Here is a 15,697-nt window from a genome sequence, read left to right on the forward strand (position 1 = left end):
AAAATATTACAGATAAGAACTTTCCAACTTATGAAATTGATTCTTAAAATTTTAAACCTCATGTAGAATACCATGGATATACAGATTTAACAAGAAATAATTTGGAATAGATTATAAAAGCAAAAGTCATTTTAGTAGCATTAATTTTTGTTTTAATAAATTCTAGCCAATGACTTCCTACTAATTTGGCTTAACATTTTCTCTGGAAAACATTCTCAGGAGGGATGTATTTTGTTTTTCAGGTTGTACCAGAACTGCAGTGTATGCTTTGAAAGTCTGACACCAAACAGGTTTTTATAAAATAAAACATGAATTAATTAAAATATTAATTTTCCTCACTCAAATATTCAATATAAAATAGCTGCAGAGAAAAAGAAGTGAGCATGGAGGAATGCAAAGAAAATTAAAGCTGATTAAATTTAAGATGCTATCAATTGTAAAGCTCATTCATACTATATAACACTAAAAAGGAAAAAAAATACCCAAGAAAATCAAAAGTTTAATAGACTCCATATAAAGCTAGCATATCAAAGCACTACACTCATAATAAAAGGATAAGGGAGAAATAAATCTGCAACATAAAGGAGCCACAATGAAATCTACACATCTCAGATTTGCCACTAAGTCCAAGGAAGGAGAAAAACTTGCCCCTGAGAATATGAACTCAAGCCCAGTCATTTGGTTTGTGGTCTGAATTTACACTACCAGTATGGATGATAATGGCCCCAGGGGACTGAAAGAAACAAGAGGAAATCCTCTATGGAAAACTCAACTTAATTCTAGATGATATATTGCTAGGTGCAGCCCAATTTCAGAGATGTTTACACATGAAAAAACATGCATCTTAGAAGAGATAAAATTAAGATGATATTGCATACTTTCTTTCTGGATCTCAAAGTACATTTAAAGGAGATTTAGTATAATGTAAATACAGGTTTTTTCTAATCCCTTTTACCCAACTTTTCTCTATTTTTTTTTTCACTTTTCTTCCCAATTTTTTAAACAAAAGACCAATCATCCCTTCCACATCACAAGGTTTAGGAGCACCGTGCCCTGCAATCTGGAAAACCAATGTAAAATTTTTTGGCCCTCTCTTCATACCAGAGAAATCTGAACTTTTTTCTTTTATGGGTGTTTACAGTACCTTACTGTAAGATTTAGGATAAGTATTTGGTCACAGGCAATATTATACAATACTACACATATATTCCACACATTTCTGAGTTTCTAAACTTGTTCTGTGTTGTCTGCTAGCCTTTGCGTGTCGTTTGCGGCTTGCACTCCCCCAAAACTCCCCCCAAAATTCCCATTTAATTTCTTATGCCAATCCACAACATACTGAAACCACGATGGGGAAAATTGTGATATGGATGGGATAACTGTATAAAACACAGTAAAAGCTAAGATTAAACTCCATAGGATAGAAACTAGGCCAAATTAACAAGTGTACTATTCCTATAATGGAATAAAGAAGTCAGAATCTAGAATTTAAAATAAAAACAAATAAAGACAACTCATTTGGATCACTTAGCTGTAAGATAGTAGCTACAGCAATAAACAGCATTTAAAAACTCAGAGGGCTAGTTTAATTGTGACACTGAAAGAAAAGAATGCATTATTTTCCTGAATGGCACTTCCCAGAGTACCTGTACTTTCTCAAAGATTGTTCCCTTGGATAAACAATGTTTTTATTTATAAAATATTTTAAACAGCAGGTTTAAAAGCTTCTTAAGTCTCATCCTTCCTCCTCAACTTTATTAAGATTTAAAATAAAAATTTGCCCATATTAAGTGTAATGTTTGAATAGTTGTACACATTCTTGTAACAACTATCCCACTCAAGATATAGCATGTTTCCTTCACCCCTGCCCCACAAATTCTTTCATGTCCTTTTGCAATACCCTCCCCAAGCCCTGGTTCCAAGACACCACTGATCTGTACTGTCACTATAATTTTTACATAAACTGAATCAAACATTATGTGGTATTTGTCTGACTTCTTTTATTTAGCATAATACTTCTGCTTTTATCTAGCATAATACTGAGACTCATCCATGTTGCTAAATCTATCATAAATAGTTTTTTATTCCTAAGTAGTATTCCACTCTGTGGATATACCACAATTTGTTTATCCATTCTTCAGTTAATTGACATTTGGGTTGTTTCCAGTTTTGAAGCATTACAAATGATGCTGTTAGGAACAAACATACAAATCTGTGTGGCCATATGCTTTCATCTGTCTTGGATAAATACCTAGGAATGAAATTGTTAGGTAACATGGTAAGTATTTAACTTTTAAAACATGCCAAAACCATTTTCTATTTTGCATTCTCATGAGCAATGCATCAGAGTTCCCGTTGCTCTGCAATCTCAGTGTTTTTCGTTTTAGCCATCCTAGGGATGTGTCATGATTGATGTCTCACTGTGGTTTTAATTTGTACTTCCCTAAGGACTAAAAACGGTGAGCACTTTTTTAAGTGCTTATTTGCCATATCTTTTTATTTTGTGAAGGTTCTATTCAAATCTTTTCCCCATTTTTTAATTAGGGTGTTTGTCTGAATGTGTTGAAAGAATTCTTAATACATTTTGGATATAAGTCCTTTATCAGAGATATATGTATTATAAACATTTTCTCCCAACCTGTGATTTCCCTTTTCATTTTCTTAATGACGTCTTACAAAAAGGAGATTTTAAAATTTTGATGCAGTCCAGTTTATCAATTTTGTCTTTAATGGTTCTTGCTTTTTAAAATTTATCTAAGAAATATTTACCTAATTCTAGGTCACAAAATGTAGGTCTCCTACATTTTGGTGTTAACGTATATATTTAAGTCTATGATTCATTTTGCATCCCTTCTTGGTGTATGGTGTGAGATAAAAGTCTAAGTTCATTTTTTTCCTAAATGAGTATTCTGTTGTTCTAGCACATCTATTAAAAAGGCTATCCTGGTTGCTATATCTGGAAAGATGGCAGAGTAAGACATTTCAAAGCTCCATCTTCCCATAGAAGCTTTGAACAACCAGCAGGAATTGACAAAAAACATCTTTCTCAAAGGCCCAGAAAACAGACTGCAGTAGTAACTGGGACAGCACAGAAGCAAGAAAAAGGTCATATAAAAGCAGTAGGGGGCAGCGGACTTGGCCCAGTGGTTAGGGCATCCGTCTACCACATGGGAGGTCTGCGGTTCAAACCCCGGGCCTCCCTGACCCATGTGGAGCTGGCCCAGGCGCAGTGCTGATGCGTGCAAGGAGTGCCATGTCATGCAGGGATGTCCCCACGTAGGGGAGGCCCATGCCCAAGGAGTGAGCCCCGTAAGGAGATCTGCCCAGTGCGAAAGAAAGTTCAGCCTGCCCAAGAATGGCACCGCCCACATGGAGAGCTGACACAGCAAGATGATGCAACAACAAGAAAAAAGAAACACAGATTCCTGTGCCACTGACAACAGAAGCGGACAAAGAAGAACACGCAGCAAAATAGACACATAGAACAGACAACTGGGCAGGGGGGAAGGGGAGAGGAAAAAAAAAAAGCAGTAGGGAAGTGGATGTGACTCAAGTGATAAGGCCTCGCCTACCATATGGAAGGACCTGGGTTCAATCCCTGGAGCCTCCTGGTGAAAAAAAGAAGAGAAAGCGTGTCTGAGTGGTGAGCAGTGTCCATGCGGCTAGCCGAGTGCCCTTGTGGGTGTCCGCACAGCGAGCTGCGTGCCCACGTGGTGAGCCGAGTGCCCACGAGTGCCCATATGGCAAACCAAGTGCCCGCACAAGTGAGTCATGCAGCAAGATGATGACGCAACAAAAGAGAGACAAAAGAGAGAGTCAAGGTGAAACACAGCAGAGACCAGGAACTGAGGTGGCACAATTGACAGGGAACCTTTCTTCACATCAGAGGTCCCCAGGATCGAATCCCAGTAAATCCTAAAGGAGAAAGACGAGAAGAGAAGACAAAAAGAGAAAAAGATACAGAAGATCACACAGCAAATGGACACAGATAGCAAAAAAACAGCAGGGCAGGGGAGGGGGAGGGAGAGAAAAATTAAATAAATAAAAGTAGGATCTGTGGCACCCTGATTGGCCCCTCCCCCAACTCACTGGGCTCTTATAGAACTGGCCTGCACTTCCACTGCAGATGCCGGTCCCAGTTCCTGAGGGAAAAGAGTAACCCTAGTGCACATACTGGAAGCATGTATACCTGGTTCGATTTTCCTGGTGGTAGCCTCACAGACTCATCATTCCGGAACTTGCCCTGCATGTAGAAGGCAGTTCACAGAGCTCTCCAACAGAAAGTTGTGGGAAAGCAGTTAAGTGGCTGCTTGGGGCAAGGGATTACTTGCTATAACATGCTATGCAGTGTCCGTATATGAGGGAACTGTTTACTATGGAAGACAGGGCATTTGGAACTGGGTAAAGAGGAATTCCTAGGGATATCTATGCATACTCAAGACAAGATGCATACACAGAACGGGTCAGGGAGGCCCCTATGCTTTGGTCTGGAGCTATTCTCTAAACTCATTGTATAGATAAGCCCTAGAAAAGAGCACTTGCACAGGTCAATCTGCAAATATGGAAAAGGTGTTTTCTTTTTGTCCTTCTATTTTTTGTTGCCTTCTGACATTTAAGGAAAGCTCCGTCATAACACTAAGTGGATACAAGGTATTGGATGGCTGTAGGACAGTCAGTGACGTGCTTAGAACCATAAGAAAACTGTTTCCTAGGGAAGAAGGGACATTCTCAGCTGCTGGGGAAAATTCCTATGGCCAATTCCACATGCCCAAAACAAGGATCAGAGAGGCCCCTACCCTTTGGCCTGGAGCTATTCTCCAAACTCACAGTATGGGGGATGCCCCAAAGGAAAGCACTCAAAAAGTTTAATCTGAAAAGACTGGGAAGACTGGGAAAAATGTTTTCTTTGTCTTTTTTTTTAGTCAGCTTCTGGCATTCAACGAAAGCTCCATTATAATACCAACTGGAACAGTTGAGGTGGGAAAGTTTGTTGTATATATGTTCTCACAATTAAAAAAAAAAATAAAGAGCAACTAAGGAGACAATGACAATTAAATGCAAAACATAATCCCCTGGATGGGATCTAACAAGGGGGGAAAAAAGGATCAAAGGGACATTATTGGAAAATATGAAACACAGACTTTAAGCTTGTATCAATGTTAAAATTCTTAATGATAACTTAAGGTGGTTACATAGTGAACATACTTTTTATTAAGAAATGTTTATGACAGTATGAGTGTTCAAAGAACTTGACATATACGACTTGCATTCAAGTGTTCAGAAAATGTACTGATGATATATAGACAGATGAGAGATAGAATGACAGAACAAATGTGGCAAATGTTAAAATTGGTGGATCTGGGGTGGTGGGTATGTTGGAGTTCTCTGTATGGAGTTTGTACTATTTTTGTAACTGTCTTATAACAATGTAAGTACTTCAAAATAAAAAGTTTTCAAAAAGGACTATCCTTCTGCCATTGCATTACCATGGTCGTGTTGCTGAAAATCAAATGACTAAATCCGGGCAGGAACCCTATTAGGATCCATGATCTATAATGTTTCTCCTTACACTAATACCACACTGTCTCAATTATGATTGGTTTACATTTAGTGTCAGGTAAAATTCTGATAATTCAACTTTAATAACAATCCTTTCCTTTTCCTATTAAGGATATATTTCACAAATAGAAAATGGTAACAAACTACCAAGTGTCAAATTTTCACAAACAAGAAAACTCTGAATATAATTCTTTTCATCTGAAAACATGAAATTTATCATTTCTAAAGATAGCAAAGGAAAATAAAAACTAATTGACATGCTCACTTTGGCAGCACATATACTAAAGTTGGAACGATACTGAGATTAGCATGGTCCCTGTGCAAGGGTGACACACACAAAGCATTCCATATTTTTCTTCAAATGAGTTTTCAAATGAGTTTTCTTCAAATGAGTTTCAAATGAGTTGTAATTGTACAAACATAAAAATAGCAATATTTTTATTATATATAGTCAAAATTTTCAGATAACTGGTAAAAATTGTTTGAAAACATTTCTAGGTATAAAAAACGTTAGTCAGAACTTGATATAAATGGTATAATTACCATATGACTTAATATTTAATTGAAATATGTACTTGGTATTTTTGAACTGTCAATTTTTTTGGCTGTATATTACAACTGATCTAACAATGGTGGGACTGCACCTTTATAAATGGGTGCTAATTGGTAATGGAAATAATTTGGCAGTATACAATGTAGAATGTTAATAATTAAGCCCTATGTTTATGTCTAGGATTTACACATTTTAAACAATCACCCACAAACACATTGTCCTTTACTTTGAGGAATATAAATGGTTATATTCACTTATACAAATCAGCAACATCTTAGTTATGATAAGTATATCTTATTCCGTTGAAAAGTTTTGCTGTCGTATGGGAAAATGTAAATCTTTTTCACAGGTTCTATCACTGAAAATAAAATTTAATTCTGACTTTAAAAAAAAAGCTAAGTGACTTCATTTTTGTGATCCATGTACTTCAAATGCACTTATTTATTACCTAGTTAGACAGTACAGGAATTGTACCAGGAGCCCTAGAGAGAAACCTAAAGGTAAATAAACAAATTTTAGCCCTCATAGGGTCCTCTAACGTTTCCTTGCTAACCAATTCTAACATATCCTTTAACATAAGGGAAAAATTAGTACTAACTACTTCTCAAGAATTTTTACTACCTCTAAAAATATAAGTTTTTCTTAAACCTACAAACCCAGCTTTATAAATAAACCATGTATATATAAGGCTAACAAAAATTACTTATCAACTGCAGATTTGTAGCTAGGGCTGGAAAGAAAGAAAACATAAAAACTTAAAGAAGTACTCCTTTTATAATTTTCACACTTAAAGAAGCCTCAAATTCTAGTAATGCCATGAGAGTTCTAAAAATAAGAGAATTATTAGTACCCCTGATTGTCTGTAGTCAATAATGAGGTTTAAGAATAGCAGTAAAGAGGGTCAAACTTATTTAGATCATAATCAATACATGATTAGGTTAAAATAACACATAAATGCAAGACTAAAATTTTTGTAGGATAAAAGAATCAAGAGCTTCTAGAAAACCAAAATGAAAATTTTACTCACTTTTAAAGATTTTCTTTGAGAGATCGATGTCCTATTTAATCAGTAAGAATGTCTCTCTAAAATAAACCAAGTCTAGTTATGCTCGCAGGCTAGAAATGAGTCGCTTATTATAGTGGTCACAAAAAGATACTCTTAGAATTCAGACCTTGACACGTAAAAGAAAACTACAAAAACAATAAAAACCTAACACAGAACTCCTTTATATTTACAAAGCAAAGAGGAATGGGAAATTCTACTCTAAATTATTTTTTGCCTATACTGCCTAGAAACGATTGCACACTGCTTTTTACACAGTCTTTCACATCATTTTCTAAAGGCACAATTTATAAAAATACTATGCCTTTGAATTTTTAAACTTCATTCACTTCTATGTAAAATTATTTGGTGAGTCACCACTGTTTACTTCCAATCTTCATAAACACTTTCTACCAAAAAACACAGCTTACTGCAGAATAGTGCTTATACTTTCTAAATTACCATTAAAACAATCCACCCTCAATGCTGTCTTTCAAAATAGCAATAGTAACTTCACAGATTATACATGAAACACTGTATACTTTGGACTGAAGTTCTTTCAATCCTGCAGTCCACCTCCATCCTCAATCTGGCAGCACTGCTTAATAATCTTCTAATTCACTCAGATGACTAGAGCATCTCTTAGTTGAGAAAAAGGAGGGAGAAAGAGTAATAAACTCACTTACCCTTCCTTAGACATTCTTAAAGATGTACTTCCTCTGGATGTGAATAAAGAATCAACAAACAAGCTTCACTGATCCTCTAGAGAACTGTAGCTCATTTGTTAAAGCACAGAGTACTCAGGCCCTGTGAGGCCCAACAAATTCAAGCACAATGCCAAATCCTAATCAGGCAATATCTTGGTTACCAATATCTTCAGCTTTAAATACTTCAACACTTAAGAATAATTAAAAAACTGAAAATCAGGAAAAATAACTAATGGCTTGAATAGTTTAAGACTGGCCAGTTTAGGAAGAAGACAATCCAAATGGCAAGTTCCTGTAAAAGACAGGAATCGTTACTCGAGAACACAGAAAAAGCAAATTTACCCCCTAATGAGGCCCTCCAACAGTATGCAAACAATGTGAGTTTCACAGAATCCAGCAGCCCTAGTCCAAGTCATTTTTAGTTTACTCTGGGGAAAGAAAAAAAAAAATCAACATGATAAATTATTTTATGTTTTAATGATCAGTTTATTTTCTCCTTTAAAAAGTGAACAACGTGAACTACAAGAGGAGGAAGTACTTTTGTGCCGATCATATTACAGAAGGAACTTATTATTTCCACACTGAGGACCACAGTGAGGTCTTTTTTTTCCCTCTTAATTTCACTAAATGCTTTTAAGGAAAATATCTGTGTTTACAAATATTTAACTGCTCAAAAAAACTTAATTCATCTGAAAAGAAATTTACAGATTTCTGGCATATAGGGGGTAAATCCAGAACATTCTAAAGGTTAATTCCAAATCTCAGAGCTAGCTGAGGTTGGAAAGAAAAACATCTGCAACATTCCTGCCTCCTGACCAATATAATGCATAGGGATTATGCAACAAGAAGAAAAAATAAACAAGTCTGCTAAAGTCTTAGAACACTAAAATGGCAAATAAATCCTCCTAGAGGAGATTCAAATTAAAAATAAAACATGCATACCCTTAAGAAGTACTACTTGAATTAAAATTTGAACTTTATCTATTTATAACCTAGATACCTTATATAAAGGTTACTATTAGTCATTGAAATATTCACCAAGTAATTAAAAGCACTAAGAAATATTATAAAATCAAACTATAACTATTTTCAATTTACTTAGAAAAGTAATACGGTATGAAAACAAAAGAATGGGCACTGAAGTCACATAGAACTAGATTTAAGTCCCAATTCTGCTACTTTCTGGCTGTGAAACCTTGAATAAGTTACTTAACCTAAGCCTGGAATTCTTTATCTATCTAAAAAAAAGGGATAACATCTGGTAGGCTTGTTGTCTGTCATTTATTAGAACTTAAAGAACTATCGTAACTTGGGGGATGAGGAGAATTAATTGGATTTTGAAGTATGACCTCACAAATAAATCTCTAGGAAGAAAAACTTTTTAAAACTCCAAATTTCAAATTTTACATGAATATGAAGGACTTCTACTGACTGTCCTCAATCAAATTCCATAAATATGAGAATACAAACTGAACATGGAAAAATAGTCTAATCCTTAAGAGTACTAATTTCCCATGGCTTCCCTGGGTTTTCAATTTGTGGCATCACAGCTCAGTGTGGTAGGAAAAAAGAAAAATGTAACTACTATCATAAGATTTTATTACTTGCAAAGAGAAAGGAAAACAAAAAGGTAAGCAATTATAAGAACTTCCTGTGCAAAAGATAAGGCATTGTCAAAGACCATTAATTCTTTCCATCTCCATTCATATATTCAGTAAATATTTACTGAAGGTATATGTGCCAGGTATCAGCAATGTAAAGATAAAAATAACAATACTAGATTTTATTTTATTCATTTATTTTTAAGGATTTATTTTTTATTTATTTCTCTCCCCTCCCCCCAACCCCCCCCCCCCCCCGTTGTCTGCTCTCTGTGTCCATTTGCTGCATGTTCTTCTTTGTCCACTTGTGTTGTTGTCAGCGGCACGAGAATCTGTTTCTTTTTGTTGTCATCTTGTGTGTCAGCTCTCCATGTGTGCAGTGCCATTCCTGGGCAGGCTGAATTTTCTTTCATGCTGGGCAGATCTCTTTACGGAGCGCACTCCTTACAGGGGACACTCCTGCATGGCACAGCACTCCTTGCGTGCATCAGCAGTATGCATGGGCCAGCTCCACACTGGTCAAGGAGGCCCAGGGTTTCAACCGCGGACCTCCCATGTGATAAACGGACGCCCTAACCACTGGGCCAAGTCTGCTTCCCAATACTTGATTTTAAAGAGTTCAAAATCTAGCAGAGGAGTTCCACTCACAAGTAGTTATGCAGGAGCGGGTAACTATAGTATTAAAGAATATACAAAAGAGAGATGCAGCTTTCCCTTAAGGAGTCCATGGATGCCCAAGTGGTGTTACCCAGCTAAGGAGGAAAGGGGTGGAGAGTATTTCAGCAGAAGAAAGCATGAACAGAAAGACGCAAACACCATGGTTTGAAGGGGGGAGGGCCAAGAACCAAACTAGATGTAGTTCAGTGCTAATGGAACAAAGTCAGAGGAAGGGAGTGGCTCAAACTGAAAGAGGAAAGATAAGGATCAATTCTAGAAAGTCTTAAGTATTATGTAAAGGGGCTTAGAATTTCTCTTGTAGCACAGTGTGATGCCAATAAAATGTTTTAAACAGAATAACAACATGATTTTTAAAATGGATTTGAAGAGGACACAGCTCAAGGCAGGGAGACCTAATGGGGCTATTGTAGTTACGTATGGTGATGAGAGCCTGAACTAGGGCAGCATTACCAGGAACGAAAAGACCAGAATCTAGCTATGACCAGGAGACGTGTGTGTGTGTGTGTGTGTGTGTGTACGTACACATGCATAGAATCAGGACTTGAGGGATGATCTCCAAACACTGTGTTTACCCATGGGAAAAGGTAGTGGAAGGGTTCATGAAGGGGAATTTTCACATTTTGCTCCATATACTCTTGCATTACTTGAATATTGTACAATAATAATTTATTCACATATTATCAAAATTACTTAAATCATTAAAAAATATTCTTAAGAGATTAAAACTTGGGCTTGATGACTGTGTTATTCTCTACTTTTTGGATCTACAGCTGTTGTGGGCGATTAATGCAGCATGCATAGAATCTACCTTTCAGCAATGCCGGTAACATGGCCGCCCAAGCTGATACAACAATAGCTTAGGTCACCCTCCCCCCTTCTTTACAGAACCAGTTCCCGCCAAAAGTTCTTACCTCAAATCTGCCTCCCGCCCTAGCAACAGCAGCAGCCAATCCCAGACCGCCACCTACCTTACCCACCACCCCCCTTCCTCCCTAGAGTATATATGCTCAGTCCCCTCAATAAAGTTTTGCAGCTTGATCAGAATACTGTCTTGCTGTCGTTCCTTGTGTCTCTCTTGTCCCATACCATTCTTTCCCTCCTAGGATCCGGAGCTCCCGTTGATCGTCCCGCTGGCCGGGACAAACTGGCGCCCAACGTGGGGCCCAAAACCTTTGAGGGATAGAACGCCTCACTAAAGAAGAGAGCGCTCTCACTCACTGCACCCAGGATCGCCACGAGGGAACTCGCTCGTGAGACAGATCCATCACCCGAGATCACCACAAGGGACTCGCTCGTGAGACAGATCCGTTGAGAAATCACCCAGTGTCGGCGAAAAGAAGAAAGAAAGAAAAAAGCAAAAAGGTAGGCTCCCCCCTCCACCACCATGGGACAAGGAACTTTCCAACATAGTTTATATATGAAACAATTGAAAGAGGCACTCAAGGCACGAGGAACTAGAGTTAAGAAAAAGGATCTCACACGCTTTTTTGAATTTTTGTTAAAAACCTGCCCTTGGTTCCCTCTAGAAGGTACTATAGATCATAAGTGTTGGAAAAGGGTCGGAGACTGCCTACAAGACTATTACAAAACTTTTGGGCCAGAAAAAGTCCCAGTTACTGCCTTTTCTTACTGGAGTCTTATTTCTGAAACCCTAAAAGTCCATTTTTCCGCTCCAGACATTCAAGAACTTTGCAAAAAGGGAGAGGAAGCTTTGAAGGAGCACTCTCGTCCTGCTTCAGCTTGCAGCTCAGTAATAATTAATATGCCTGAAAGCCCCCTTAACAAAAACCCCAACGAAAGTAGGCCAAATACCCCAACCAGTCAAGCTAGTCTATCGCCTGATCAAGCTGAAATCGAACCAGAGGCTAAAACCCCCCCTCTTTTTGAAAACCCAGAGGCGAAACAAAAAGCTAAAATCCCTTCCATGTTTGAGACCAATTCCCTTCCCCCATTTCGGTCACCCCCCTATAATCCTAATTTTCCCGATCCGTACCCTCCTTTTTATCCAGCCGCGTCTCTGCCTCAATTCCACGCTTTAGAAAAGACAACAAAAAATCTCCGGCTACACGCTGATAACTTTAAAGAAACCTTTAATCAAGAGCGGCAGCTGGCCACCAATTTACTCGCCGAACTCCAGTCGGCAACTCAAACCATTGCTGCCCTAGCACTCCCAGAAAATGTCCACTCACCCCGCCCCCATTGTGCTCACCATACCTACGCTTTCCCAGTCACGCGTAGTCAGAGCAAAGACCTTGCCGCCAGCTCCCAAGATGGCGCCGCCAGCTCCCAAAATGGCGCTTCGAGTAGCGAAAGTAAGGAAGACCCCCCCCCCAGCTCTGACGAGGGAGAACAAGAGGAAGTTAGTACTACACGGAGAGAGCAAGAGGAAGTTAGTACTACAACAACAGCTAAATATAAGAAACTTAGTTTAAAATATTTAGAAAAATTTAAAAAGGCAGTGAATGCTTATGGCGCCACCGCCCCCTTCACACTCGCATTATTAGAAAGCATCAGTGAGAAAGAACTTACTCCCAACAATTGGTTTCAATTAGCTAGAGCTGCCTTGTCCGGCGGCGATTTCCTGTTGTGGAAATCCGATTATGAAGAACACTGCAAAAAGTATGCCACCTGTAACGCCCGTAAAGCCGCCTCTAAAAAATGGACATTAAACAAATTTTTAGGTCAAAGCCCCTACCATCAAAATAACAAACAAGCCCAGTTTCCGCCTGGCCTTATAGCACAAATACAAATAGCCGCGCTTAGAGCATGGAAAAAACTTCCACAAAAGGGTGCTGCCACTGCCTCTCTCGCTAAATTAAGGCAAGGACCCAATGAACCATATACCGATTTCCTCAGCCGCCTACAAAATACGGCTGAGCGTTTATTTGGGGCCAGCGAGAGTGATAGTGATTTCATTAAACATCTGGCTTTTGAAAATGCCAACGCTGCCTGCCAAGCCGCAATTCGCCCTTTTCGCAATACCGATCTTAATAACTACATAAAACTTGGTTCTGGCATTGGGCCCACTCAAACTCTGGGAATAGCCATTGGCGCCGCCCTCCAAAATTTTGCAGCACAAACTAAGCCTCCTACATGCTATAACTGTAAACAACCTGGCCATTTTTCAAAAAATTGCCCCGTACCAAGAGTCAATTCCTCCTCATTCATCTCTAAGAAACCTTCATTGCCACCCTCTATTTGCCCCCGTTGTAAAAAAGGGTTTCATTGGGCATCCAAGTGTCACTCCCACATAGATATTAATGGCCAACCCCTTAGGCCTAAGCCCCAGGGAAACTTGCAATGGGGCCAGCCCCAGGCCCCGATCAGAACAAACCCAGGGGCAGTACGGTTTGTTCGACCTTCCCCAGTTGCAGTCCCTGCGCTCCCAACTATAAACGATGCTGCCGCATCTCAGACCTATGGATAGCCACAGCAGGGAGCGCAGGAATGGATCTCTGTACCGCCTCCGAGTCAATATTAACCCCAGAAACCAGCCCTCTCCTCATACCTACAGGGATCTATGGGCCTCGGCCCCCAAATACCTTTGGTCTCATTTTAGGAAGAGCTAGTGTCACCCTGCGCGGAATCCAAATTATCCCAGGTGTACTAGATAATGACTTTAAGGGTGAAATACAAATAATTGCAACCACCTCAAACAATATTATTCATATTCCTTCTGGGACTCGAATAGCACAACTTATAATATTCCCCATTCGACATGTCAACTCAAACTTCAAAAAGCTCCAGCGCCCCACAGAAGGCCCTGGATCTTCCGATGTTTTTTGGGCACAACCAATATCCCATAATCGGCCCACCTTAAAACTAAAACTTAATGGCAAGCTATTTGAGGGAATCTTAGACACAGGAGCCGATTCCACAGTTATATCCTCAAAACACTGGCCAAAATCCTGGCCCCTCACAGCCGCTGCCACCCACTTAAAAGGAATAGGTGAAGCCACAAATCCTCTACAAAGTTCACAAACCCTAAAATGGGAAAATGAGGAAGGAAACACTGGTACAGTTATACCGTATATTATCCCCCATCTCCCCGTTAATCTCTGGGGCAGAGATATTCTAACTCAAATGAAAATTTTTATGTGCAGCCCCAGCGATGTAGTTACTGCCCAAATGCTCAAAATGAACTTTCTCCCTGGCAAAGGCCTGGGCAAAACTAATCAAGGGATAAAGCAGCTCATCTCTATAACACCTAATACAACTAAAACAGGACTCGGGCTCTCTCAAAATTTAACCTGATGGCCATTGACATCCCTGTACCCCATGCTGAAAAAATCTCCTGGAAATCCATGGAGCCAGTATGGGTTGATCAATGGCCCCTAACTCAGGAAAAAACCCTAGCGGCTGTAGAGTTAGTACAGGAACAACTTAACGCTGGACATATTGAACCCACTCAGTCCCCTTGGAACACTCCCATTTTTGTCATAAAAAAGAGAACAGATAAATGGAGACTATTACAAGACTTACGAGCTGTAAACAAAGCAATGGTGCCCATGGGGGCACTGCAACCTGGTCTCCCTTCACCAGTTGCTATTCCTATTGATTTTCACAAAATAGTTACAGATTTAAAGGATTGTTTTTTTTCCATACCGCTTCACCTGAAAGACAGGCAACATTTCGCCTTTAGTGTTCCTCAAATTAACTTCCAAGGCCCTATGCCCCGATTTCAATGGAAAGTCTTACCACAAGGCATGGCCAATAGTCCAACTTTATGTCAAAAATTTGTTGCCGACGCTATTAACCCCATCCGGCAACTAAAGGCCACAAATCTATATCCTTCATTATATGGATGATATCCTGTTAGCAGGTCAAAACTTGTCCAACCTACACCTTTGTTTTCAAGACCTTCTAAAAAACTTAACTGCAAGAGGTCTTCAAATAGCCCCTGATAAGGTGCAAACTTCAAACCCTTTTTCCTATTTGGGTTTCGAGCTTTGGCACCAACAAGTTTTGACACCCCGCATTCAGCTGCGAACCTCCCATCTATTAACTCTAAATGATTTCCAAAAACTTCTAGGAGACATTCAATGGCTCCGCCCCTACCTAAAACTACCCACTGAAACCCTTCTGCCACTCTATAATATCTTAAAAGGTGACGCAAACCCCTCCTCTCCCCGAAGCGTAACTCCAGAGTCAATGCAAGCGCTTATCTTAATAAATCAAGCTATCCAAAGTCAAGCCTGTTATCAAATAAATTACCACCAACCCTTAATCTTTATAAATTCTAGCTACAGTTCATACACCTACAGGAGTTTTCTGGCAATCAAACATAAAACAGCCAAATGGACAAGGTCACCCACTGCTCTGGGTTCACCTCTCCGCTACTCCATCAAAGGTGCTCTCATCATACATTTCTCTTATAGCTGCCCTCATAATAAAAGGCCGGCAAACTAGTCGCCAATTGTTTGGAAAAGACCCCGATTCCCTTATCGTTCCGTACACTCAGGATCAAATCCATTGGCTCTCCCAAACCAACGACGAATGGGCTATCGCATGCTTTTCGTTTCCAGGCAATATTGATAACCACTACCCTGGTGATCCA

At 39.2% G+C, this 15,697-nt stretch overlaps 1 protein-coding gene and 1 pseudogene across 10 annotated transcripts in view; one reads left to right on the forward strand and one right to left on the reverse strand.

Moving 5' to 3' along the window:
• NT5C2 (5'-nucleotidase, cytosolic II) overlaps positions 1-15,697 on the reverse strand; it is a 129,257-nt gene that overhangs the window by 55,822 nt on the left and 57,738 nt on the right. The window contains exon 1 of one of the 10 annotated variants that reach the window (XM_023583317.3): positions 7,841-8,211. The exons of 6 other annotated variants lie outside the window; for them this stretch is intronic. In XM_023583317.3, the coding sequence (XP_023439085.1) occupies positions 7,841-7,854 (14 nt within the window). In that variant the 5' untranslated portion in view covers positions 7,855-8,211. Of the gene's footprint in view, positions 1-7,139; positions 7,758-7,840; positions 8,212-15,697 lie in introns of those variants that run through there. 3 more of the 10 variants (XM_058298611.1, XM_058298614.2, XM_071215722.1) reach the window with 3 other exon arrangements.
• On the forward strand, positions 5,817-5,914 carry LOC111759287 (U6 spliceosomal RNA; annotated as a pseudogene).

Source organism: Dasypus novemcinctus, chromosome 6, assembly GCF_030445035.2.
Source record: "Dasypus novemcinctus isolate mDasNov1 chromosome 6, mDasNov1.1.hap2, whole genome shotgun sequence".
Lineage (NCBI taxonomy): Eukaryota > Metazoa > Chordata > Mammalia > Cingulata > Dasypodidae > Dasypus > Dasypus novemcinctus.